A 26379-nucleotide genomic window follows, 5' to 3' on the forward strand; every position below is an offset into this window, starting at 1 on the left:
CAAGATGAGATGGAATCATTGCACAATGTTAAATAAAAAGCAGAGGGCAATGACATGGTTAGATAGTTGAAAACAATATTTGAAATGGTAGGTTTCAACTTAAAACGTCTCTCCCAAATTTTGATGGCCCATTCTGAACCTGCAAAAGGTAGGAGCCATTATGGAAAAAAATTTAGTCAAGTTACAGGAGAAAATGTATAAATCATCAGGTGAGCATGAACTACAAAAGAAAAGAGTTGCAACCGCACCAAGCAGCAGTGGTGGCTTCCCTGCTTTTCCAGGTAAGCACCTCTCCCCACACAACCTTCAATCACAATTTCTATATTTCCAAATATACCAACTGGGTTTAGTGCCTTCTTTATCTTTTGTCAAAGCAAAACAAAACCATATACGGATTCTGCAAGTGCAATGGTTCTATAACAAACAGTATCAGTCTGAAGGCAGATGTAATACAAAAAGAGATATCATGCTGCTAGAACATACTGTCAGATTTCTTTTAATATCTATCTCTAGCATTCCATTAAGTTGCTATTGCTGCTATCTTCTCCTTCAGACAGAGTGCTCAGCAGCCATATGACTCTCAGATGGTAGAAATACAACCTCTTTTCATCTCAAGCACCCAGCTGTGGGGTATTTTGTTTCCTTGCTGAAAGGGGAAGACATGGCATCATTATGCAACCAGGCAGACAAGCAAGTAAAAGGGGCAAGAATAGCATTTAAGTATTTGATGTCTTAACCATTATTCTTGCCCTTTCTACTTGCCTGCCTGCCTGATGGAGACTAAAATGGTAGAAATAGATGCTAATGCTGGCAATACCTTCAAAGCACTCCATTTGTCTTCAGATAAGCATCTTCATTTCAATACCATATACAAGATGATGTTGGTTAATGATATAAAATTGCTTCAATTGTTTGTACATCCTCATTAATGGGAAAGTGATTACCTCTAAACTAGCATGAAGAGCACACACCAATAAAATGGGAGGATTTGACAGTCGAAATCCATTGATTCCAGGACTCAGTTGCAATTCTGTAAAATAAGTAAGCATCTATTACATTCTCAAGCTTTTATTATTTGTGGGAATATTTTCATTATTAAAATCTGTGATGGGATTGATAAAATAATACCATAAATATTATAAACCTTTGGAAGAGAAGGGGAACAATTACTGTAACAGTTCAGTCATAATTCTTCCATTCCAATAATATGTGATTTATAAGATCAGAATGGATCACATGCTGTCTTCTCACCAGTGGCAGTTGGTGGCTCCCCTGTCAATAACACAGTAAATTCACTCTGGGTTTTAACCTGAAATTTAAAAATCATTATGCAAGCTGCTGGATCCATCTGGCTCTTTAAAATTCATACTAAAACCCAGAGCAGTTATATTACCCCGGTGACATGGAAGACATTGGCTATGGAGTTTATCGCACAGGGCTTGTAGAATGGAACCGGAGCGGAACGAAAGGGGGCAGGAAGGGAACAGAATGGGGAAAGAATGCATAGTACCACATGGGAGAATGCCGCCAATAGTCCCCAATCTGTTCCCCATCCATCCCACAGCAGCCAATTTTCAAGAATAATTCTGAACTGTTCTTGAAAATCAGTTGCTGTGGGACTGATGCGGAACAGATTGAGGACTTCCGGCAGCATCAGCGACATTCTCCCATACAGCAATATGCGTTCTTTACCTGTTCCATCCCCTTCCCACCCCTTTTCGTTCTGCTCTGGTCCCATTCTACAAGCCCCATGCGATAAACTCCTCTGACTGGTTCTTATTGTTCCCCTTTCCTCTCCAGTGTCAATTCAATTCAATTCATCAGTAGTGTGTTAAAGTATAATTTACTATGCAGCCAAACCAGGCAATTGGGGTCTAAATAATCCTTAGAAACCCATGTTTTATATCACAGATTTGAAGGATTCCCTACAAATCAGACTGGGGACTAGAGAAATTAACACATAATAATGTATGTGCATGCATTCCCACCCCACCCCCCATATTCCCACACACAACATGTTTGGTCTTGGCCTTCTGTGCTTGAGTCACAGTTATCTATGGGAGAGATGTTAATTATTACACTTATTTCTTGTCTTGTAAAGCACACTGCTCCCAGCATAATGCATAAGAATGGCAAAATAAGACATTGGCTGGCATCCTGTTAGTAAATTAAGATGACAAAAATCAGATTTATGACATCACAACTCATGTTGATGGTTGTTGTGATGGTTGGAATTCTCTTCCTACTACACAGTGGCCATTCCCCTCACCCGACTCACCCTGTAAATAATGCAGTCCCTACCACCAAGGTAGTCATTTCTATGTTTTGGGGGAGTAGGGGAATGAAAAGGGATGCATCCAGCTATTTTCCTGTAGCAGAACACTCTGCAAGGACATCATCTGCAGAGAACTTGCAAAGACCCCCCAAAATCTCTGCAGATGCCTGATGCAGAGTGTGCAGCTACTGAAAAATAGCTGGATGTGTCACTGCTCAACTACCTACTCTCTAGCAACTACTCAACCACTTTGAGTCCCAAATTTGGAGGAAAGCAGGATAATAATAATAATAATAATAATAATAATAATAATAATAATATATGTCCATATTTTCATGGGTGGGAGTCTGCTGTGGTGTTTACAAGATGATATAGGGCCTGAACAGATAGGCCAAAATAAAGCTGCTTCAGGTCACTGTGGAGGTATGCTATTTAAATGATGCATGCGTCCTAAGAGGCCGGAAGCTGCGCCAAAGCCATGCTCCAGTTCTAAGGACTGCTTTATTTTGGTCTATCTGTTCAGACCCATAGATACATATCCTAACCAGTATCTAAAAAAAAAAAAGCCCAATATTTAGCTACTGTTAAAACAATTCTGAAACTGTAGAAACTGAGTAAAGATTTGGTCCTTCCCATAGATGGGATCGAATTCACTTTCTGTGCTGTGAGAGAAAATCTAATAACTGCTTTACAGCAAGCTCCTTACTCCTACCACAAAGTATACACCTGCAAATAAGCTGTATGGTAAATCTTTGTATAAAACTAAATGGGAAACATACGTACTGTTTTCCATGAGAAATCTGCTTGGGAATTCATGACCCCACCATCCTATTAGACTTTTTAAAAAGAAGCACATATAAAATAAAATTAAAAAGGGAGGTAAAGGCAAGAATCAGTGACATAACTAAAATATTTATTCCAATACATTTTTTTGCGTAAGATACACATAAAGGAAGCATATGAGTGGAGTCAGTGACATGGCTCTTTCCCACACCAGTACCAGTGAACCTGTGTAGTGAAGTGGTTTGAGCATTGGAATGCAACTCTGAAGAACAAGGTTTGAATCCTGGTTTGGCCATGGAAATCCACTGGTTGGCCATGGACAAGTCACACTCCCTTAGCCTTAGGATGGCAATGGCAAACCTCCTCTGAAGAAACTTGCTCCCCCCTCAAAAAAAACCCATGGCCAAGAAAACTTAAAGGTAAAAGGTAAAGCTAGTCCCTTAACATGAATGTCTATTTGTAACCAACTGTAGGGGGCAGTGCTCATCTTTGTTTCTAAGCCAAAGAGCCAGCATTGTCTGAGGACTGTTCTGGTGGTCATGTGGCCAGCATGACTTCACTGAATGCTGTTGTCTTTCCACTGAGAAGTGGTACCTATTTATCTACTTGCATTTGCATGCTTTTGAACTGCTAGGTTGGCAGAAGCTGGGACTAATGACAAGAGGTCACCCCATCATGCAGCACCTGGGTGTCGAACTGCCAACCTGTCATCACACCAGTGCTTGCCATCTCTCAATTGGCTCTCAAACGTTAAGGAAGCATATGTGTGTGAAAGCCTTGCATGCTTCCTCATCATCAATAAATTTTCGGCTCCCTCCTGTGTCACTGAATCATTCGGAGAGAGGGAATTTCCTCTGAATGGAAACTTTGTGTTCAGAGGTAATTCCCTCTCCTGGAATGATTCAGTGACACTAGAGGAAGCTGACAATTCCCTGATAATGAGAAAGCGTGCCAGGCTTTCACACACATGCACTTCCTTAACGTTTGAGAGCTGATTGAGAGACAGCAAGCACTGGTGTGATAATCTTTAGTGTCTTAACCACTTGAGCCACTGCACCCCCTGCACTAACTTAGGTTCACCATAAATTGGAAATGACTTGAAGGCACACAACAACAACAACACCATAAGTCAACATGCAGCCTAAAGGGACATACATACATACATACACAAAGAGGTTGAACCTGCTTATTTCCTCTTGCCCCAGGGAATTTGTAAGCAAAGCGTGTTTTCCACAAGAGTTTCATGAAACCGAGATTCCTCTTAACAACATTTGGAAGCCAGGGATCTGCAACCAATCTCTCACTGCTAAAATTGTCTATAAACTGGCTCAGAAATAAATTGAACCATTTCCCATGTTTTGGGAGATTATTCAGGTTTATATGCCATCTGATGTAATGCAAACCATGGATGCTCTTCCCTTTTTATAGAAAATAATAGCTTCATTGGTCTCACTGATAGTATTTCTTACATAACTAGAGCTGCTTGGCAACTACAGGAAGTGGCCTCACACTGTTGCTTTTTGAGTTATTCCACACTTCAACATCAGCATATCAGTGTATTTTGATTACTTCATAATCTGAAGTAATGTAGCGAGTGGTGTCTGAAAGACTTGGAGAAAGTCTAGTGATAGAAAGAGGTAAGAACATATAGAACAGGGGTGGGAATTATCCAGCCCTCCAGGTCTTGTTGGACTGCAACTTCCAGAAGCCACAAACAACACAGCCAATGTTGTAATCCAACAACATCTGGAGGGCTGGATGGTTCACACTCTGATACAGAGTAAGAACACAAAGAGCCAGTGTGCTATAATGGCAGAAAGCTGGGTTGGGAGTTGGAAGTTCAAAATCCCTGTCCCTACTGAGTGTTGGATGACCTCAGTGCAGTCTTTCAGCCTGAATTACTTCACATACTTTTTGTGAGGATTTTTTTGAATACATTGTAAATAATTTTTGATTTTGTCCTGTAACTACCCAGCCATAATAACAATGAAAAGATGAGACAATAAGTGGTGAAATCAGCAAAAATGAAGCTAGATGTTTCACTTTGATCCTGCCTTACTGCAGAAAGCATGAGTGTACTCCTGGGTTGCATCATTATTAGTACAATATAATCTGCATCACCCGCTCTGTTCAGCATCACCAACATGATAGATAAACATTGCCTTGGTTTACATGTACGAAAGGGAAAACAGCCCTGAACTCAACTGAACACAATGTAAATGATGTGTAATAATATTTAGGGGCAATCATAATCACATGTCTATGATGATGGTGGTAGTGGTGGTGGTGGTGGTAGTAATAGTGGTGATGCAGGAGCATGCCACCACTAGGATTGAGTCCTTGTGAGCTCCCACTTCATGTACTTTCCAAAGGTCTTGCTGGAGACTGGATTGTTAAAGTGTTTGAGTTGGCCAAATGGACTAACTAGCAATATTGATTAAAAAGAAATCTCTGGACAATTATCTAAAGTATTGGGAACCATTTTTGATCTATATAAGGAGGAAATTAGGGGAGATTTTGGTTGCAGACTTGGAGGTTTGAAGCAATTTTGTTGTTGTTTTTAGGTCAGAAATGATATAAAAATGAGTTGGCATAAATGAGAAACTTAATATATGGAACATTAATATTCTTAGGTTTGGGGAGTGGGAAGTCAATTTTAGTTTGTATTAATGTATCAATTTTAATTTATGTTGATTAGATGTTGTTTATTAATAGATATAGTTTTATTGTGGAGGAAAGTAGAGATATGGGAGTGGGATGGGGTAATTTAGTATAATTTTGTTATCTACTATAAGGTTATTTTATAGGTATTTTAGTATTTTTTATATTTTTATTTAGTGTTCTTGAGTGTTTACATGATTTAAATTTTAAAATTTAATTTAAAAGATTTTTTTAAAAGGTTTGCTGGCAGCCACAAGGCACTTGTTTTCCCCATCTTGTGCCTGAAGTACTTATATTTTGCGTCAAAGGAAAGTAGTAGTGAGGCAGCATGTGCTCCTGAGGTTCGAGTATTTGTTTTGAACTGGGATAAGATTGGAACTACTAGTCCCATAATCCAGCAGGAAGGAACCTGGTGCTATTTCATATAGTTGTAACCAGAATGCTCTATTCTGAGTGCATTTGATAGACATTTGTAGCTAGTCATTAATCTTGTGTGCAAATGACTATGACCTGTTACAGACTGCCAAAATAAAGCTGTTTCGGGTCTCTTTGGAGGTATGCTATTTAAATGATGCATGGGTCCTAAGAGACCGGAGGTCGCACCAAAGCCACACTCCATTCCTAAGCACTGGAGTGCAGCTTTGGTGCAGCTTCCGGATTCTTAGGGTGCATGCATCATTTAAACAGCATACCTCCAAAGAGACCCGAAGCAGTTTTATTTTGGCAGTCTGTAACAGGCCTATAAGAATATATTGCAGCACATAAAGTATTTGATTTTTTATTTTAAAAAAAGCCTTGTGAATATTAAATTTCAGGGGAAATAGGTTTTTACAATTGTCTCTAATCTATAAAAGGATATCATTACAGATAACATGCTTGTGAAACACCATGCTATTGTTTAGTCTTGTTGTTGCCACTGAAAATTCTAAGGAAATCACTAATAAAATAATAGCATTTGATTATGGGTAAGTTTGCATTGTCAAAACAAATACACAAAAAGCACACACATTACAATTAAAGCCTCAGAGATTTGGATCCTGATGCTATGACTCAAACATGAAACATCAACAACAGCTTTATATTTTTAAGGTACATTATATTTTACCATAAAACATCTAGGTGTGGCCATGTTGGCCATATAGCAAATCCAATAACATCCAAACAATGTTACCTTTCTTGGTCCAACCCCAATGCACAATTACCTGTTGCAAGCTTTCCAAGTCACACTGGATTTTTCATCAGGCAAACAGGAGAAAGAAATTGAAGATGTTAGTCATAGGCCAGCATTTTCTGTTTCTGGTCTTAGTTCAGATGGCAGGGAACGCTATCTGCAGGCTGGCACTTTCCCCTTTGGGACTGATTGACATGCTTTATCACTACACCACCTAAGGTTTTCCTGATGCAAAACATGAAGACTTCTTGAGAAATTCAGTGTTCTCTACCTACACAGAAGCCTGTGGCTTCACAAAGGAAGGAGACATGCTGGACTCCAAGGAAACATCTTCTTTGAATTGCAAATGGACATTAAATTTCCTTGAATTTGAAAATCTACCAGTGTCCACATGGCAAAAGGGGGAGATGCCACCTTGCAGATAGCCTTCCCTTCTATCTGAACTAAGACCAGAAACAGAAAATGCAGGCCTTTGACTAACATCTTCAATTTCTTTCTCCTGTTTTCCTGATGAAGAAGCCAGTGTGTCTTTGAAAGTTTGCAGCATGTAATTGTGCATTTTGGTTGGACCAATAAAAATATTGTTTGGATGTTATAATATTTTATCACAATACACATTGTTAGCACTACTCCTATTACTATATCACTGAAATAACCAAATCTCATCAATGATGTAAGTCTTGCACCAATTTAATAGGCTCAGCATAGCAAAATAAATGTATAGATATCGTGCTGTAAGGACACTGCAAACCAGCCATGGTGATTATTTGGCTTTCCAGATGTTGCTAGACTGCATCTCCCAGAACTGGTTGCCATTGGCTATGCCAACTTACACTGCTGGGAGTTACAGTCCAACATCTGGAGGCCACACAAGTTTCATCCTACTAAGGTGAAGTATAGACCTGTTACTACATGGAGCGGGCCTCCATCATTCCTAATCAACCTTTGATATCAACTCAGTCTTAAAAGACATGTTTAGTCACATAGCCCCAATGCTAGGAGATAGTGTGCCTAAATATGGGGCTCTAGTAGACTCAGCTTAGCAGTGGTAGAGCACATAGATGTTATAGACCCTTTAAGATTGGAACCTACATAATCCCTTCACATAAGAGTATGATGATAGGAAGGCATTCAGTATCTGCCAGGAAAACAAAGGACACTTTCATCTTGAGATGACAACTCTTTAATTTGGATGCTTTCATTTACTGTCTGGTCATTTCTACATCTCTGGCAATCCTTTCGCTTGGAAAAATCCACTGAAAAATTCCTGGGAAAATGCACCAAAGATCCAATTTACATTATATAAATGGTTGTTTATGCCATTCTAATTCATTCTGGGTTGAAACTAGACAGGCACCCTGTCAGATTTCAGCTAGACTCCTCAGTATAGCCAGCCAACTCACTTCCAGATAGTGATTTGGGCACAATCCACTCTACAGCATTCCCCCGACTGAAGAGCTACCTCTGGAACTGGGAGCTGGTATTGCCCTACCCTCTGAATTTCTATCAAGCTCCCACCTTTTACACCACTACCTCTTGTATGTGTGTGTGAGTCTCTGGGTGAAAGTTGATTTCCCCTTGTTGTTATAAATAAAACCAATTAATTTGGAACTTGTTTCTAGAGTTCTGGGTTTGGAACGGATATACATAGGCTAAAGGTCCTAGCTAAATTTACTCTAGCCCCTTCACTGCCTCCTATTTATCTAAATGAATTTCCCCATTGAATTCAATAAGTGAGTGCCCTCTCAGGACTCCCTGCAATTTGGGTAACAGATCAAGAAAGTGACCTATATCCTTTTGAAGAACATTTGTGAGGACAGTGTAACACAACAATTGAACATGCATCTTGGGCACTGACCATAGGGGGATCTTGCTCCTAGGTTTAGTCCAATCCCCTTGGAAGACACTCATGTTAGTGGCTCTCCACACATGAGAAAAAGAGAGAAGAGGATAATGATGCCATGTTGGGTTTCCCATACAAATATTTCATAATCTACCAAATACAGATCAAGAGTTTTTCATGCTTGCTTCATATGCCTCTCGTGTACAGACAGTAAAACAGCCATTTAGAATACACAAGAAAAGAAAAATGACACTCTTTGTCCAAACAAAAGCAAAATCAACCTGAAATTGAAGAAGCTTAACAAATACAGATTGAGAAGAAGGAAATCAGTTTGCAGATATGCATGGAAAGCAATGTGTACAGGTAATAGAGACCTTGCCTATCATCCTATTGGTGACATACACATGTGTAACCCCATATGCCTATAGATTTTTTTAGAAATTGTGGAAAGAGATATTCAGTACCTCCTTCTTTATTGCTTACACCTTGGATATGGGAGGACCTCTGGGGAACTTGCAGATATAGCTCTATCATCTTAGCCATCAGGTGTGCTCAAGCATGTTGCAGTTGCTTTTGAGCACCTGCAGATGAAGGAACAACCTTACACTGTGAGTAAAAGCTGTTTCTTTTCCTTAAAGAATCCAGAATAAGCCCAGACATAGGAGTTTATCACTACGCTTAAATAACCTGGCTTATCTCATCTGAAATCAAGCCCAAATTGAGAGGCAGCCAGATCCTACCATGAGGATTTTGTGCAGCCTGGGTCCCAGATGAGCTTCTGCAACCTTATTTCAAAGCCGGGAACTTTTTGACTTGGAAAACTGGCTGCTGGAGCTCACGTGGGACCCAGGCTGCAGTGACGCTTTACTCAATCAGCAGCTTTGGCAGTGAAATCCGTGCAGTAGGACCCGGCTGCCTCCCAATTTAGGCTTGAATTCGAATGAGGTAAACAGAGTCATTTAAGCAGAGTGATAAGCTCCATACGTGTGTGTCCAACTGAGACAGTGGCCCCATTCCCACTGGGCTATAAAGCAAATCAAGAATCAGATTATAGGGACATCATTCCCATTTGAACTCATGTTCGATCCTTGTTTAAGGAAAATCGTACTCATTTGAATTTGTGTTCGATCCTACTTTGATTGATTTCTCCAGCGAAAACGCGAATCAGTGGTGGGTAACCCGGGTTATCCTGACTACACTTTTCCAGCTTTTGTTTGTTTGTTCATTTTATTTGCAGCTGCCATGTCGGATCTGGGGCAAACTAATGGGAACGATGGGTGTCCAAATTGGTATTTTAGGAGGAGAGGAGCAATGTTCAAGGGGCTGTCCCAGGACTGTCACCAGCTTTGTTTTCTTTCCTGCATTCGTGGTGCTATTTTCCCCCATTTGTGTAGCCTTTCCCCCAGTGGAGCGGGAAGCAGGGCAAGGCGATTGCGTGTGTAGACAAATTTATTATTATTATTTTTAAATTAAGCTTTCAATTGCCTAGGTGCTCTTTCGGGTGTCCGATCATTGCAAATTGCCCGATTGGCATCCAAACACAGGAAGAGCATGATTCCCCCCTGCTAACCCCCCTCCCCTTGTTGCACATAGATAGATGTGCGAGAAGACCCACTGCACACCGTTTTTATAACTATTATTTCTTCTTTTTCCTTTTTCTGTTTTTGCTGAGCACCTAAGCGCCTCAGCACTCCAGCATCTGGGTGGCAATCACAATGATGCCTAGCCACCCAAGCACTCAGGCGCTTCAGTGATCCATTGACCACAACCGCCGCCCCCCCCCCCCCCCAATAAAAACAGGTTTGAAAGATGCAAATGGGAACAGGGAACAAAAATAGCCTGCGTCAAAATGCATCGAAGCAACTGACGTCACTGTGACGTCTAATCACCTAAGCGTTTGATTGACAGCTTAAAAAAGGAAAACCCGGTTCCAGACAGGCAATGGGAAAGGGGAACAAAAAAGACAGTGTCAAAATACAACGGAGAAACATCAATGGGAGCGAGAACATGGGTCAAGAAAAACGAGTCATCTGTCGGGGATGCTTTGATTGCGATTTCCTGCATGGCAGGGGGTTGGACTGGATGGCCCCTGTGGTCTCTTCCAACTCTGTGATTCTATGATTCTATGAGTCCGTTTGCTCCCTTTTGTGATGGGACCGATGGACGTGATTCGAATACAACTTGGGAACTCACTCCGAGTCTGACTCGCAGCAAGATTCGTCACTTTATCGCCAAGTGGGAATGGGGCCAGAGTGAACTATGCCCTCACTCCCCATTGTTGTTCTAAACTCAGAGTAAGTAGAAGGGGAAAGAAAGCAGCCAACAAACAGAAACACACACACACACCAAGCTATTATATATATTGATAAATTACTTTCTGCCAGCCTGTCACAGGTTCTCAGCTCTTGGGTATTCATCAAAGCCAATTGATTATTCAGATAATGTTGAGACATGCAACAAGGAACATATTGCAGGTACAGCTCCATCTCTCCACCCACCAATTGTGGGCAGGTGTCAGAAATATGAAGAATCAATACTGAAATTTTGAGTTAACAGAAAAATCTATAGTTAACTTTTGAAGGTGACCTTGTTATCCTCCATGTTCATCCCCTCAACCTCTACTTAAACACAGAAAGTCCTGCTTTATTACACCTTGGTTAACCCTCATGATGTTATCCTTTCACTTAATTTTCAGATGTTCTTAGTTGTCCATTTCAGTTTATTCTACCTCCATCCTAATGATCTCTATAAATATTGATGGCTTAGGAAGGGGTTGCAAAATTGGAACTGTAAAGGAGTATTGATTCTGGAAGGGATGGATGGGAAACATAAAATTAGGGCTGATACCTTTCTGCCAGATATTGGTCTCTTATGATTCAAAACAGCTGAGGTGTTAAGACCTAATTACAACAGTTTATAAATATGTATTATAAAAATAAGAGGCAGTAAATTGTAATATGCTATGGTAAACTATGTAGTGAACATATTCTGCATGCAAAATGGGTATTAACTATAAAAATATTCTTGATTGCTAGATTTCAAGACAAGGCTTAATATGTGTGGATTAAGAATTTGACAAAAGCTTACAATGAGGGATGATAAAAGTCAGTCACATAAACTCTATGTAAAATCCATATTGAAGAAGCCTCTCCTGGTTTTATGCCTTGATGTGCTATTACTCAACTGCTTTTTCCATGTGACTGATACTCATGAGTATGAAGTGCATGGAGGGGCTTAGTGAGAATGGGTACAACAGTCCAGTCCTGCAGTCACCGTCATATGTAATGATCAAGTCCCTGGCTGCTAAGGGTATAGCATCAGCCTGTAAATATATGCATACGATTGAGAACAAGAACTCTAGACTGACCAAATTCTCATCTTCATTGAGGTCTATGTCCATACCTTCCCACCCTCATTAAGATATTATGATATAGGGTAGGACCTCTCCCTCTTTATATAAAACACATAAAACTTCCACACTGATGGACAGGACCTTCACAAGTATCAAACACATGAGCAGAGTTAATGTATCTGGGCAACAGACTGCAATGAAGTTTAAAAATACCCTTTGTGGGGTATTATGGGGCATAGTATCCTTTTGGATAGGCTTCCTGGATTGGAGGAATTGTGCAAAGGTGATTCTATTACTACTTGGACAGCTAGATCAGAATATGGTGCTACGTTTACTTGTTTAACTTGATCAGAAGCTGATACTCTTGTGTCATCTGTAATTTCAATTAGTGATTTACCACATGTTTTGAAAATAATGGAAACAAAACCTTATGGACCCTGCAGCATGTGTACTAGAAACTATTTCTCTCTTTCATCCAAATAATGTGAAAAAGAGATGTTTATAAATCAGTGCCTAGGTGATTTCTCATAAATATATAAATCAAGGATCCAGTAAATGAAAATCTAGACAATGAGAAGAACCTGCTGTGGGCAGTTCACCTTCATTCACCCTGTGTTAGACTGGATTGTGTTCCTCGTGAATTATATACGATATGAAATTTTATGGGGATTCCCATCAAACTGCTAAAAATGCAGGTTGCCTCTGTGGCAACAAAATGCCTTCTAGTTACTTAGGCTGGTGTGAGAGCTATTTTGACAGAAAAAGCCTGGCCTCAGTAAGCCATGCCCTGGCATTCTCCACATTCGATTACTGCAGTGCATTACACAAGGACAGTGTGACAATGGTTTGGAAACTGTAGTTAGTCTAAAGCTGGACTATGCAGCTGGTAACTGGGACTAAGTAGTGTAGCCTTCCCAGAATAGCACCCAGCCACGTAAAGATCCCCCCACAGACATATATATGTAATGACTTTGTCCACTATTGTTCAATTGTTTTTAGATTTTAGTCTTTGTAATTTTAATTGCTAGAACTGTTTAATAGTTTTTTTTAAAGGGGGGAATTGTATATATTATTTTATCTTTAATGTACACCGCTTAGCTTGTTGAAACATTTCCAGGCTCCATTCAAAGTTCAGGGTGTGACCTTTCTAAATCCTTTGTAGCTTTAGATATCATTGAGATCGTTGGGCTCTATATGGGCTTGCTGATATGCTAAAAAAAGATGCATCTACACTGTAGAAATAATGCAGTTTGACACAATTTTCAGTGCCGTAGCTCCATGTTATGAAATCCTGGGATTTGTAGTTTTACAAGGGTTTCTGATTTCTTTACCAGCGTGCTGGTGCCTCACAAAACTGCATACTCCAGGGTTCTGTAGGCTGGAACCATGGCAGGTAAAGTGGTGTCAAACCGCATTATTTGTACAGTGTAGATGCAGCCATAGTCAATGGAGATTCTATGTCCTTGCTATCTAAAGGTCAGGAAATTGCTTTAGGGAAAAATGATAGAATGCTCCCTGCAGAGGGGCTAACTGGGAGCCTATCTTGATGTTTCTTATTTTTATTTTTGCTGGCCTTTAAATGTTCTGTACCTCTATTATTATTATTTTTTGTTTGCTTGCTTTAGTATCTGAAAGCTGTGTCCAAAGAGCTCCTTTATGTTGCAATGTTTCAATATTATTCTTTTCATTTGTTTTATTGTAATGTTAATCTTTTGTAAGATATCCCCTTGTAAGGTGGGTTATATGCCCCATAACTCAGCCAATATATGCACACAAACTGTACAGTAGCAACAGTACAGAATTACAGGAGATAACAGCTGAAGTACTTAACACAGTTTCTAGCCCAGTTTCAAGGCAGAAATGTCATATGATTAGGAATTATAAAGCATGTTTCTGAAGCTTGGTTTTTACCTTCACAGCATGTTCCCATTTTGCCAATCAAGCGATAGCAAGACAGAAGATTTTTGAAGAGCAAGAATCATGCCCAAAAGGATCTTCATTTGCCCCCATTGCTTTCAAGCGTGGTTACACTAGGGAGCAATCCCATCAGTAAGTATTTTTATTTAGCTCAGATTTCCCTTCACATCTGTATGGTTAGAATGAAGCGTTGGGCATTCACAACTCGACTTGTTTCGTTTGTAGTTGCATTAATGATGCAAGAGCGTGAGATATAATGATTGCTATGTATATGCGGTGTAGACATCAAAGGATATCCAGTTAAAGAACATAAAGGGGGGGGGGACCCAAATCCCTTTGACCCATGCTTCTGAATAATAGATGAGCAGGCTACTCATTTATAATTTATGGCCTGGATGATCATGGGGTCCATTTGCATGGTACTGGGTGGGAGTGAAATCCCATCCATCCTGAGTACTAATTCTTTTTTTAAAAAAAAGTAGTGAAGAAACTCAGGTTTTCAACTGTATGGGCAGAACGATCCAATTCAGGATAAAAGCCTCACTGAAGTTTGTTGTCACATTTTTTGAGGGATGATGTCTTTAACCTTCACACAGTGTCATCAAGATAGGAGTGCAAAAGCACATCCGTTAAACTGAAACAAACAATTTAAAAAATGACAATTGTTTTGTGTGTGATCGTTCCTCCATATTCTCAACCCAAAATTCTTTTGTTTTTCCTAATTCCCTATATGACTTTTTCCTGCTTAGATCTGAGAGGGACACGCTCTTAAATTATTACTAATAATTTATAAATGAGCACTAATAATAAAGCACTATGTGCGCATGCAACTCTTAATCATTTCTCTTAGTAGGTAAAAGGAAAAGTTGTGAACTTCTGTATTTCCAAAATTTAACTTTTTCAAAAAGACAAGGATTAGAAAAAGATCAGGATTACAAAATCTGTCAAAAACACCAAGATTACTCAATATTAAAGCCTGATAGTGGGGAATCTTTCTTCTACTGAACCTTTTTGCATTTTTAATAGTGGGTAAAATGTCAGTTCTTTTTATCCCTTTGTCATTTGTACCTGACACCTCTAAAAATGGTGAACCTGCCTTTAAGCCCAGGAGCAATTTTTAAGGTGAGTGACAGGAGGGGAAATAATCCTAAAAGCACGGTTATAATCCAATGACTGGCATAACTATGCTGCTTTGGTTATAGCATACAAAATGTCACATTTTTGGAGTAGTCATTTCACCAAAGATGTAATGGGATGTCCTTTCACATTTCAGCATTTATTTTGTCTTAGGTGAAAAGTTTAATTTAAGAACTCAGGCAAATTGAGAAGGACATATTCACTCTCTGTGTATGGAAAAAAAAGTCACAGGCTGTCTGGCCAACCAAGGTGCTTTGCTGCTGATAGGAAGTCTGAAGACAAAGGGAGCACATGTCCGCTTTAAAGATTGATTCTTTTTTTCTTTGTTAGTCTTTTAGATTCAGTTCAACTGGGAATACAACAATCTCTGAACATGTCCCTCCATATTACCCCTCCAGGTCAAAACAAAAGGAGATTGAGTTCACTTTTATAACAAGATACAAGTTTTCTGAGCCCAGAGTATGTGAAAAGAGAAATGGCCATTACACTGGGAATCCAATCAGAGCTTGTTGAATTCATACAGAACTCCTTTCGAAGCCTCTAAGGCTTTCATGATGAGGAAAGGTAATTTCATTCACAGGGAACAGGCAGAGAAAAAGTATAAGCAAGCTGCAAAAAGAGTTGGAGTCTAAATTAAATCCTAAGAAAAGATCATACCCAAACAACCCCTCTAAGGCTAATGAAGTTAAATTAAAACTGCTAAATCGCCTTATGATCAACTATTATTGCACAGTGGACACATATCACTTCTATTAGCCAATACCAACTCTAGGGGACAGAGAGATAGGAAAGAGAAACAAATATATCCAGAAATGCTTAAGAACAATTGCCAGGGAGTATCAGCTCCCCCTTTTCTCTCGGAAATTCAAATTCAAACTGGAAGCCAAGCTATTCATACAGACTATTAATAAAGTTCACAGCAATAAAGTTTGCAGTACTGGAAACTATTCAAAACCATAGTAGGGAAAAACACTTACACAATGCCTCACTTGCCTAAAAAGGCCTATGCGTTTGTTAGAAATTTAATTAAGCACTTCATATTGATGGGTGTTGTTATTGTTGTTGTTTGTCTTCATTTCCAACTTGTGACAGCCCTAAGACAAATCTATAACAGGGTTTTCTTGGCAAGTTTCTTCTGAGAAACTTACATGTTGCAAGCTTTTGAAGTCACACTGGCTTCTTCATCAGGCAAAGAGGAGGGAAAAAAATTGAAGATGTTAATCATAGACCAGCATTTTCTGTTTCTTGTCTTAGTTCAGATGGTAGGGAGGGCTATCCTCAAGCTGTCACCTTCCCATTTGGGACTGACTGGCATGCTTTGCCTCTAGACCACCTAAAGTTTTCCTGATGCAAAACATGAAGACTTCTTGAGAAATTCAGTGTTCTCTACCTACACAGAAGCCTGTGGCTTCACAAAGGAAGGAGACATGCTGGACTCCAAGGAAACATCTTCTTTGAATTGCAAATGGACATTAAATTTCCTTGAATTTTATAGTTTACCAGTGACCACATGGCCAAAAAAAAAAAAAAAAAAAAAAAAGGGGGGGGGTTCCTTGGATATTAATGAAGAAAGCAACAAATTGAATAATACTGTATGATTTCTCATTTCTGAATGCAGAAATCAATATTTTTCTATTAGACAATAGTATTAAAATTTGAAATAACATCTGGTCCAGGCTATTTTCTTACAATCCTGTTTAGTTCTTGAGTAATCTCCAAAGTAGTAGGTGGGAAGGTAGTATTTCTTCCTAAAACCCACTCCACCCATCTTTTGAAGTTTCTAAAGTCCAAAACACACTGCAGAAATAATCCAGTTCAAGACCACTTTAACTATCCTGACTCAGTGCTAGGCAATCCTGGTAACTGTAGTTTATTGTGACCCTGAGCTCTCTGGCAGAGAAGGCTAAATGTCTCCCAAAACTACAGTTCCCAAGATTCCCTAATACTGAGTCAGGGCAGTTAAATCAGTCCCAAACTGGATTATTTGTGCAGTGTGTTTTGGATCTAGAGAAGGAAGCAGGGCTGGAAAGCTAAAATGGGTCAACTGCACAAAAACCTGAATATCGTGGAGCAAGATACATATACACAGAAAGACATGCAGTGAAGTAACTTGATAGACAGGCACACTTTTGGCCTTAAAATTAGCTCAGGGCAGCCACAGTGGGGAAAAAAAAAGAATATGGCTGATAAAGTTAACAATCTCTTCCACCTAACATGTCTTCTGGATGCCTTTCATCTATAAAGCTTTTCATCAATGTGTAATGTGTAGTTTGCCTTCCATTCTCTTAATGTTCTCTTGGCTATATATTTTAAACATACCCTTGGATATTTGCCATTCAATTGGATGATCCAAACACTGAACCCTGCAGGCCTATTGTGTGCATAGATTGGCCTAATAAATCACATCTCCCAAGACAATGTCCCATTAAACCTAATTAGCCAAAGCCTTTATTCCTAAACTGCCTCTTCTCAGGGGAAGTTTTAACTTTTAGGTTTCAAATCAGCTTGAGGCACTTAAGATGTTTTTCTCTCTTCATTTGGCACCAAAAATAGCTTATTTTTCAGTGGAGTCAAGGGTACTTTGAGAAGCTGGTGTAAAATTTTGAAACAGTGCATGATCATCTTAATATTATATTGCTAGGATATAAGGGAAATGGCTGGCTGCTCACCACACTTTGCTTTGTGCAAAATATAAAAGAAGTTGCAATCTAGATCAACAACATCTACATAGTTAGGCCCTTTCCTTTATTCGATGTGAGAAAAGAATGTGCAAAAGCAAAGTTACAACTTAATGTTAAGAAAACAAAAATAATGACCAAAGATGACTTATGTAACTTTAATGTGCATAATGAAAACAATGAAATAGTTAAAGATTTGCTATATCCTTGCTCCTTCAAAAATAAAAATGGTGACTGAAGTCATGTAATCAGAAAAAAACTTAAGACTTGGAAAGACAGCTATGAAGAAACTAGATAAGATCCTCAAATGTAAAGATAAATCATTAAATGCCAAAGGTAGAATAACAAGTTACATCATGTTTCATATTTCTATGTATGGATTTTAAAAACTGGACAGTGAAAAAAGCTGACAGAAAGAAAATTTACACTTTTGAAATGTAGTGCTGGGTGAGAGTTCTGTGGATACCATGAACTACCAAAAATACAAGTAAATGGGTTTGAGAGCAAATCAAGCCCAAACTTGACTAGACCAAGATGATTAGACTAAGGCTATTGTACTTTGGACATATGAGATAACAGGCCTTACTGGAGAAGACAAATAATGCTGGATAAAAGAGAGAGACCACATTACTGATACAGTTAGTCAGTAAAGGAAGCGATTACCCAGAATTTGCAAGATCGGGACAGAGTTTTTATTTTTCTTAGTACATATTCAGGAAGTCATGTTGGCCATGTAGTAAAATAAAACAAAATCTGAAATAAAAAAAGTGACATGTTCATTGGCTAGCTGAAATATCATGCAAGCTTTTGGTGCTTTACTGGCTTCTACATAAGGAAAAGATGTTGGAAGTCATTTAGAAGAAAGTAATGATGTTAGAGTCACAGGTCTACATTTTGTCATAGATGTTCTTCTATTGTCAATCAAACTTGAAGAGGAGGAGGAGGAGGAGGAGGAGGAGGAGGGATCAAGGCCTAAAATTATATTATGTGTTTTAACTTTTGTATGTTTTTAATCTTAATTTTATTTTAGGTTATTTTGTTGTTTGAATACTTGTTTTTAAAGTGTTTTTATCATGTGAGCCATCTTTAGTTCCTTTTGGGGAGAAAGGCAGCATAAAAATGAAATGAATAAATAAAAATAAAAATAAAACTGCCCCCCATGCTCCCAGGCAGTGGCATCACTAGGGAAGTGTGATGCACCAGGTAACATTCCAGAAGAAGGATGACACCAAGTCACATGCTGTCCCATCCTTTTTCTCCCTTTCCACATGCTATCCCATCCTTTTCTTCATGACGAAAAAGATGGGGCAGCACATACGGAGGCTGTGCATGCTCCCTCCCCCTTGTGCTGTCCTGTCCTTTTCTTCATGATGAGAAGGTCAGGGTGGCACTGAGGGAGACCCCCAGAAGCCCGCCCTTGGAAACTCTGCCTCCCACCCCAGCTGACACCAGGTGTGAGGGCACCACTGCTCCTGGGGGTCTTGCCCCACAGTTTGAGAACCATTGCTGTACAGTGCTCAGGTTCAGCAAGAATGATATGTCTACATTTGCTTTGACCCCTCTGCTCAGTGACTGACTATTTTTTTTTCTTTTCCTGCCAAAGTACATTGTAATTCTTTTTGGAAACCTGTCAGGTCTTTAAAATCCTGTTAGCTGATGAAAGTGTGTGGGCATGTGTTATGGAGGAATCCAGTTAAGTTACCACTTTAATGCTCATAATACATTCAACAAATGTGCAGCAGTTAATTACATATCTCTATAGCATAATGAGGTGAGGAGGTAGTTCTCAGATTTCCTAATTCCTGCATACTATTTCTAGAAATATTCCTAAATGTATGTGAACCCAGAAAAGTGATCTAAAATCATGTTAGCCAGTTCCAATGAGTCATGAAGATACTTAGGCCCAGGTGGTGTCATCAAAGTAAAAAAAAAAAGCTATGGAGAAACAACATCATTCTCTTAAGTTACAGACGAGTATATTTTGACTGAATATTAGAAGGAACTTTTTGGGGTACTCTGGAACAGATTGGCCACATACATGCTGGACTATGTAGTAGGGAATCATACAGTCCAGAAAACAAAAGCAATTCATCTATCTGTTAGCCAAGAAAATATTTTATGCTGTTATGAAATGGAGCCTGGTATGTAAGTCCCACCTCACCCACCTGCCCTTGATGTTCATTTGTTTCTGTCATTAAACACTTAGCGCACCCTAAATAAAGTAAAGTAAAGTAAAGTAAAATAATAAAAATATCTTTTATTTTAAGAACCTACTGGCTGATAACTCAGCACTGTTTTTAAGGCTCCATAATAATTCCTTTCAGTTTAAAAAGAAGACTGTGTACTATTTTGCTTTAATCCTTTACTGAAGCTTATCTATTATTCTCTAGGCTGCTTTACATACATTTCATCTTTTGAAAATTTTACTATTTGGAAGCATTCAGCTTAGGAAAAGTTGTTCCCATTCCAGAAATCATTTGCTTAAGGAGAAAAATAGGAGGTGGGGAGTGGACTTCCCTTCTCGTGTCTGAACTAGTGGGTAGTAATAGCAAACATACTTCCCCTCTCAACTCCAGACGTCATCATTACTGGATCAAATTAATGAGAAGTCTAGCAGAATATCCTGGCTCAGCTATTGGCATTTGTAGTCTTAAAAAGAGTAAAGTAGCCTAGCTTGGCCAAACATCTATTCCTAGTTATTAGGATATGATTAGGAGAAATTCAAATCATAGAGGTGTCCATTTTTTTCAACATCCAATGGTCTAACCTCATAATTGCAATTTCCCATGTCGTCATACTTCAAACTACCACATACATTGATAATTCATCTATCATTTTGTTGTAGACTTTCAACATAACAGCCTTGTTTCATAATGAGCATAACTCAAATTTCAACATGCAGGAGGAAAAACCACTTTCACAATGATGTCAGCAGAGAAGTGGCCTCCATGTGTTGGCTCTCAGTCTATGATGAACCAACCACATGCATACACTGTTAGGGGTACTAAATACAATTGCATTATTCTAGCTACCACCCAAAGCATGCCAAGTAGTATAACATAATCGTATCTGGAATATACCATTAGTACTTAATTCCTTTGATGGGGATAAAGATCATAATAATGGTCACTAGGTATATGCACAAGTGAATAAACTACTTGACAAAGTCAGACTAATACCATGAGTTATATATAAGGCAGACCCAGCAGAGAAAGTGACAGACATCACTTCCCAAAGTGTGAGAGTTGAAGGAGACAAAGGAGGGACAAGAGAGTTCTATAAATATATTGCAAGACAGCAAGGCATTTTACTAAATATAAGTTCATCAAAAATATACTTCAGTACATAATAAAATACAGTATATATAATATAGCTATAAATAAATGATATGATATGAATTAATATTTATATTAGTGTTTTTAGCTTTTGTTTTTTAATGTCTAACATTTTTCTTGAATGTCCTACATTTTGCAATTTCTTGTCCTCATCTGCATTTATGATATCTGGTCACCTTTTTCCCTCAGCCGCTGAATGGCAGGGTTGTACTCCCATATACACAGCCTCATGATCTAAATTAACAGCTACAAGGAACATCTCTGAAAGAGGTTTAGGCACTAGCTTCTGGTACCCCTGGTACCAACATAAAATGATCTGATAACCATTATCTACAATAAAGGATCAAATAGGCATCACTTTATTTGTTTTCACTAGCATCATTTAGGCATCACTTTATTCATTTGGATTTAGTTTAAATTGATATCTGCCATCACCTATCTACAATGCCATTCTATTGTCTGCATAGGACACTCACCCTGTATCATTTCCTATGAAAAACAATAAATGGGCATATATCTGATATAAAGACAGGGACACAGTTTTTTGCTAATTTTCTTCATTAAAGTAGCAATGAGTAATTTTTAGCAAAACTACAGTTTTTGAGGATTATTTGCAGTTTGTGACTGGATCTGTGCAAATTTTCTTATGGCAATTTTGCTATAACAACATTTTCTGTGCAGAAATAATATTATATTAATATTAACATTAACATTAATAATATTAACAATGGAAAATGCTGTTTTCAATGCAAAACAATCATGTGCAAGTTTAGCATTGAATATTTCCCAAATTGCAAATTCCAGGGTCCCTCTTGTTAGAGTCTCTTGACACTTGAGAAACACAAGTTTTGACCATTTCATTTTCTAATATTCTTTCCTGTATAAAAAAACAACATCAGGTAACTAGGAGGACAATACCATAAAAGCAAATATCACATTAGTGAGCATTAGAACAACTATAGAATTAATGCTGTTTGGCACCACTCCAACTGCCATGGCTCAGCGCTAAGGAATTTGGGGATTGGCAGTTTTATGAGCTAGTTAGCCTTCTCTGTCAGAAAAGTCTGGTACTCAACAAACTACAAATCCCAAAATTCCATAGCATTGGGCCATGACAGTTAAAGCAGTATCAAACTACATTAATTCTGTAGTGTGGTAGCACCCACACTGGTGCTAATTGAAGAATTAGCATGAGATATGCTAGTATTAAGTTTTAATTCAAGTAGAAACATTTTGTCCTCTTTCTAGAGTAAGTGATGTCAGTCACGACAATCCCTTTATTTGAACCACATTACTCCCGTGCTGTCTGGAAGCAGACACAGTAAGAAATAAGGCCATCTCCATTTCAGAACAGCTGGAGGTTATTAAATGTCAGTGCTGCACCACACAAAATAGTCACATAAAGCAACATTTGGAGTATATTTAGCAGGAAGATCCTCACTGTAGTACACTTTCACTCATTACAATGGTACTATAATGGAGTCATAGTGTCCTTACTTAGACACATTTAGGCACTGTATGGAACTGTTATAGACCTATTGTTACCCATTACATTTCATAGTAGGTTTTCTTCCATTTTGTCCCTACTCCACCCCACTGCTACATCTCTGTAAAAAAACCAAAAAAACCCTGAAGATACTTTGAACGAAATAGGTTCCAGTCCACAAACTGTTAGGCAACAATACACCTGCTAAGGATTCTACTCCAGTTCTGCACATGCCAGTTTTAAGGCTTTCTCAATAGTATGTCAAGGGTTAGCTTGGTAAAATCTTTCCCAGCACCACCTGAGTGAAGACTGTCATTCAATACACTTACTGCAACTTTGCATTAGTACAATAATCCTGGTCTGAATGGTGAGCTCCGCTTAATATTGTGTCCCGATCTGTGTGAATCCAGAAGAGTAAGGATATTCAGTTCATTCAAAACAGACCAATATTTGCCCTTCACACTGTCCTGTTGCCAGGCTGCGACTTCACTTTCAATTGCTACTTTTCCTTGCCTTCTCTGTATGTGCTGCTATTCTGCTTTATATATCTCAAAAACCACCTGTTTCCATCACATTTTAAGACAAGGGACAAGGCCCTTTCATATTTCTCTTCAGAATTATTTATTCTGCAAAACCTTTCCTTCATTACTATGGCAATGGCTTTACAATGCTTCCTGCTACTAGTTAACACTCTTCTGACCTTTCCTTGCTACTTCTTCATCCCCTTCAGTTTCATTTCATTCAACTTACTAAAAGCACATGGCATTTGATATGTGCTTCTTTTAGTGTCTTTTTTAGGCTTCCTGAAAGAATAAAGGAGTCTCTATTCACTTTTCTCAAACCATGCATGGTTTTATATACCTATCCTCACCTCTCTCCATTAATTTGCTTGGTACTAAAATCATGCTCAGTAGTCTTCAGCTTCCAGGCTCAACTCTGGAGCCACTATATATCTATTAAAAAGTAGTAATGATGTTGCATTAGCTACTATCTCATCTTCTAAAAGAGAGGCTGGTGTTAGAGACAGTTTACTTTTTTAAACTTGGTGGATCAGCAGTTTTGCAACTGTAATCTTTCAGATTCAATCTAATACAGAGCAACTTATTCCTGATTAATCCATTTATTCCAAAAACCACTTCTATGAACCTTTCAGTATGTGGAGATTTTTTTAAATTTGTCATCCGAAAGTGATATTTAAGATATGAGTACTTCACCAGTATCTTTAATGAAGATAAATGGTAAGTATTCACTTGGTTCTGGCAGGGCTCCTACTTTTAATGCATTTTAAATTCTTATTGTTAGCTTTTTTAAAAAAGAAAGAAAAGAAAATTCTTACTTCCAGATCCATCTTATGAGCCAGTGAACTGACACCATTTTATATGATCGTCTTTAGTATTTCACTATTGGTGAAAAAGTTGTCATTGCTGATAATGCTGAGAGAGACTGCTTCCCGCCTATGATGGAACACAGTTCTGCTCTGGCACTGGGGAAAGAGGGGGAAATAATTCATCCAGTTTTATCCCTGTTGTAATAACAATTTGAAAAACTGTGTAGTTTTTGAAGATGGTCTTGCAGGAGAGGAGATGGTCTTTCTTTTATACTCAGGATTTTTCTATCCCTTCACCCACCCATAACATGATCTTGTAGTGGGAGGGTACAGCTGGGAATCATCAGGTATGTGTAAAGTATAGGCTCATAGAAAACCAGTGGTAATGGTGATGCATTCAGGTATGGTCTGCTTGCCAGCCCATGATGATACAAGCATCCTCTGGGACCTCTTAGACATCCTTTGGAGTTCCAAGGATAATGTCATTACCTCCTCCCTTGGATGCCCTAACATCTACCCCCAGGTGGCTATAAAGCAAGAGAGGTTGGAAGGAGCTGAGCACAATCTATTCCCTGTCATTTGCTATGATAGCAGACAATAGATAGGCATCATCTCTTGAATGCTCCCTCTGCTCCCCTCTCACTAGTGGCAACTGGAAAATTGTGAGTCTAGTTGGGAAGACTTTGTCCCTCCAGCATGATGCCTTTAAAAAACTACAGTTTTTTTTAAAAAAAATATTCATGCAGTAAGGACAACACTATTTAAATTATTCATTCTCTCTAGTGGGAATGGATCATTTAGACAAGCATACACCTAGAGAGTAGCATTCCCAAACCTGAAAACCACCAGGGAATATACCCCTGTTACTGTATAACTATTTGGCTTTATGCAAATTATTCTGGTTTCACTATTGTGGTTTGCATTATTGTGTGTGTATGTGTGTGTGTGTGTGCGTATGTGTGTGTGTGTGTGTGTTTTTATGTTTGGAGAGACAGAGAGAGAGAGAGAGAGAGAGAGAGAGAGAGAGAGTTCTTTTCCTTCTGTGTGATTATATGGGGATTGTATATATGCAATTTTAGAGGTGTGTTTTAGATTTGTGATTTTATATATTTGTATATTTGAAATTTTTATTATGTTTTATGTAGACTGTCACCCTGACCTCTTCCAAAGGAAAGTGTGGTATAAACTGACCATCATCATCATTGGTTTTCTATGAGCCTACACTTTACAAGAAGAAAGATGCTATTACCACTAACTAGTCACAGGAATGTGTACACATAATGGCTGCCATTTGTGTATCTGTAGCAGCTCCAAAAGGTATTACCCCTTCTACAGAAATTGCTCCAGCTCTATTAACAGTCTTCTACATGTACTTCCAATTAGTACAATACCTGGTTCATGTAATCACAAGTGCCTTCAGGCCTGAACATATTTGAGTATAGGAACCACAATCAGATGGAGACAAAACAGTAATATTAGGCATTGCTGAAGCAAATCTGAATGTGACAGAAAGACATACTGAATGTCCTCAAAATGTTCTTTAATTTATTAATTCTTCACATTTCAAGTCATTGGCAGACTATGAATCTAATGACAGGCCAAATGTTCAAGACAGAGAGGTTTATACTGTTAAATAGTATCTGCTTTGTTGTTGATATTTATGAACTGTGAATAAAAAAAATAAAAAGACAAGACAGAGAGGTTTATGACTGCCCATCATTTGGAAATATGTAGACCTTGGGTGCATCCATACTGTAGAAATAATATACTTTTAAACCACTTTAAGTGCTATGGAATCCTGGGATTTGTAGTTTCACAAGGTCTTTCACTTTCTCTGCCAAAGGAGTGCTGGAGCCTCACCAAACTACAAATACTTCCAGTTGTTCCCCTCTCACCAGCCAATACATTGGATATTGCTGTGCTTCGGACATGATCTGGTTTAGTTTTGTATTTATTTTGGTGTCCTGGGCCCAATTGTCCAGCAGAAGTTTTCCCATCATGAATTTCCCATAATTGATATTTGTATAGCACTATATTATATAGTCTTTTACTGTGTTTCTGACATTCTTATCAAACTAAACAGTGAATTTTAGAAGCCCATGTTTTCTTTAGTCTTCCAGCATTTCCATTTAGGGACTAAAGTATCACCAGATACGTTTTAGTTTGGTTCAGACAAAGCCCATCCTCATATTGTACTTTACATCCAATATTTCCAAGACCTTGGAAGCATCCTGAGTCTGTATCTCTCTGAAACTTCATATTCACAACTAATTTCATTATATGAAATCCATTCTTTTGTACAGGCTCATCATATTCACGACCAGAAATATTTGTAATGGTCTCCCAGAAGCTAGAACTTAGCATGTGCCCACATCAATATTTTTATGAATGTCATCACACATATAATGAACTCT

The 26379-nt window shown here is 38.6% G+C and overlaps 1 protein-coding gene across 1 annotated transcript in view; it reads right to left on the reverse strand.

Moving 5' to 3' along the window:
* Positions 1–26379, reverse strand: part of LOC149313889 (kynureninase-like) — a 125851-nt gene that overhangs the window by 10980 nt on the left and 88492 nt on the right. Inside the window, 2 exon segments of the mRNA XM_089520092.1 lie at positions 945–1030; positions 3059–3111. Coding sequence (XP_089376218.1) covers positions 945–1030; positions 3059–3111 — 139 coding nt within the window.

This window comes from Sceloporus occidentalis, unplaced genomic scaffold (assembly GCF_023333645.1).
Source record: "Sceloporus occidentalis isolate IW3139 unplaced genomic scaffold, rSceOcc1.0.p SCAF_4, whole genome shotgun sequence".
Taxonomy (NCBI): domain Eukaryota; kingdom Metazoa; phylum Chordata; class Lepidosauria; order Squamata; family Phrynosomatidae; genus Sceloporus; species Sceloporus occidentalis.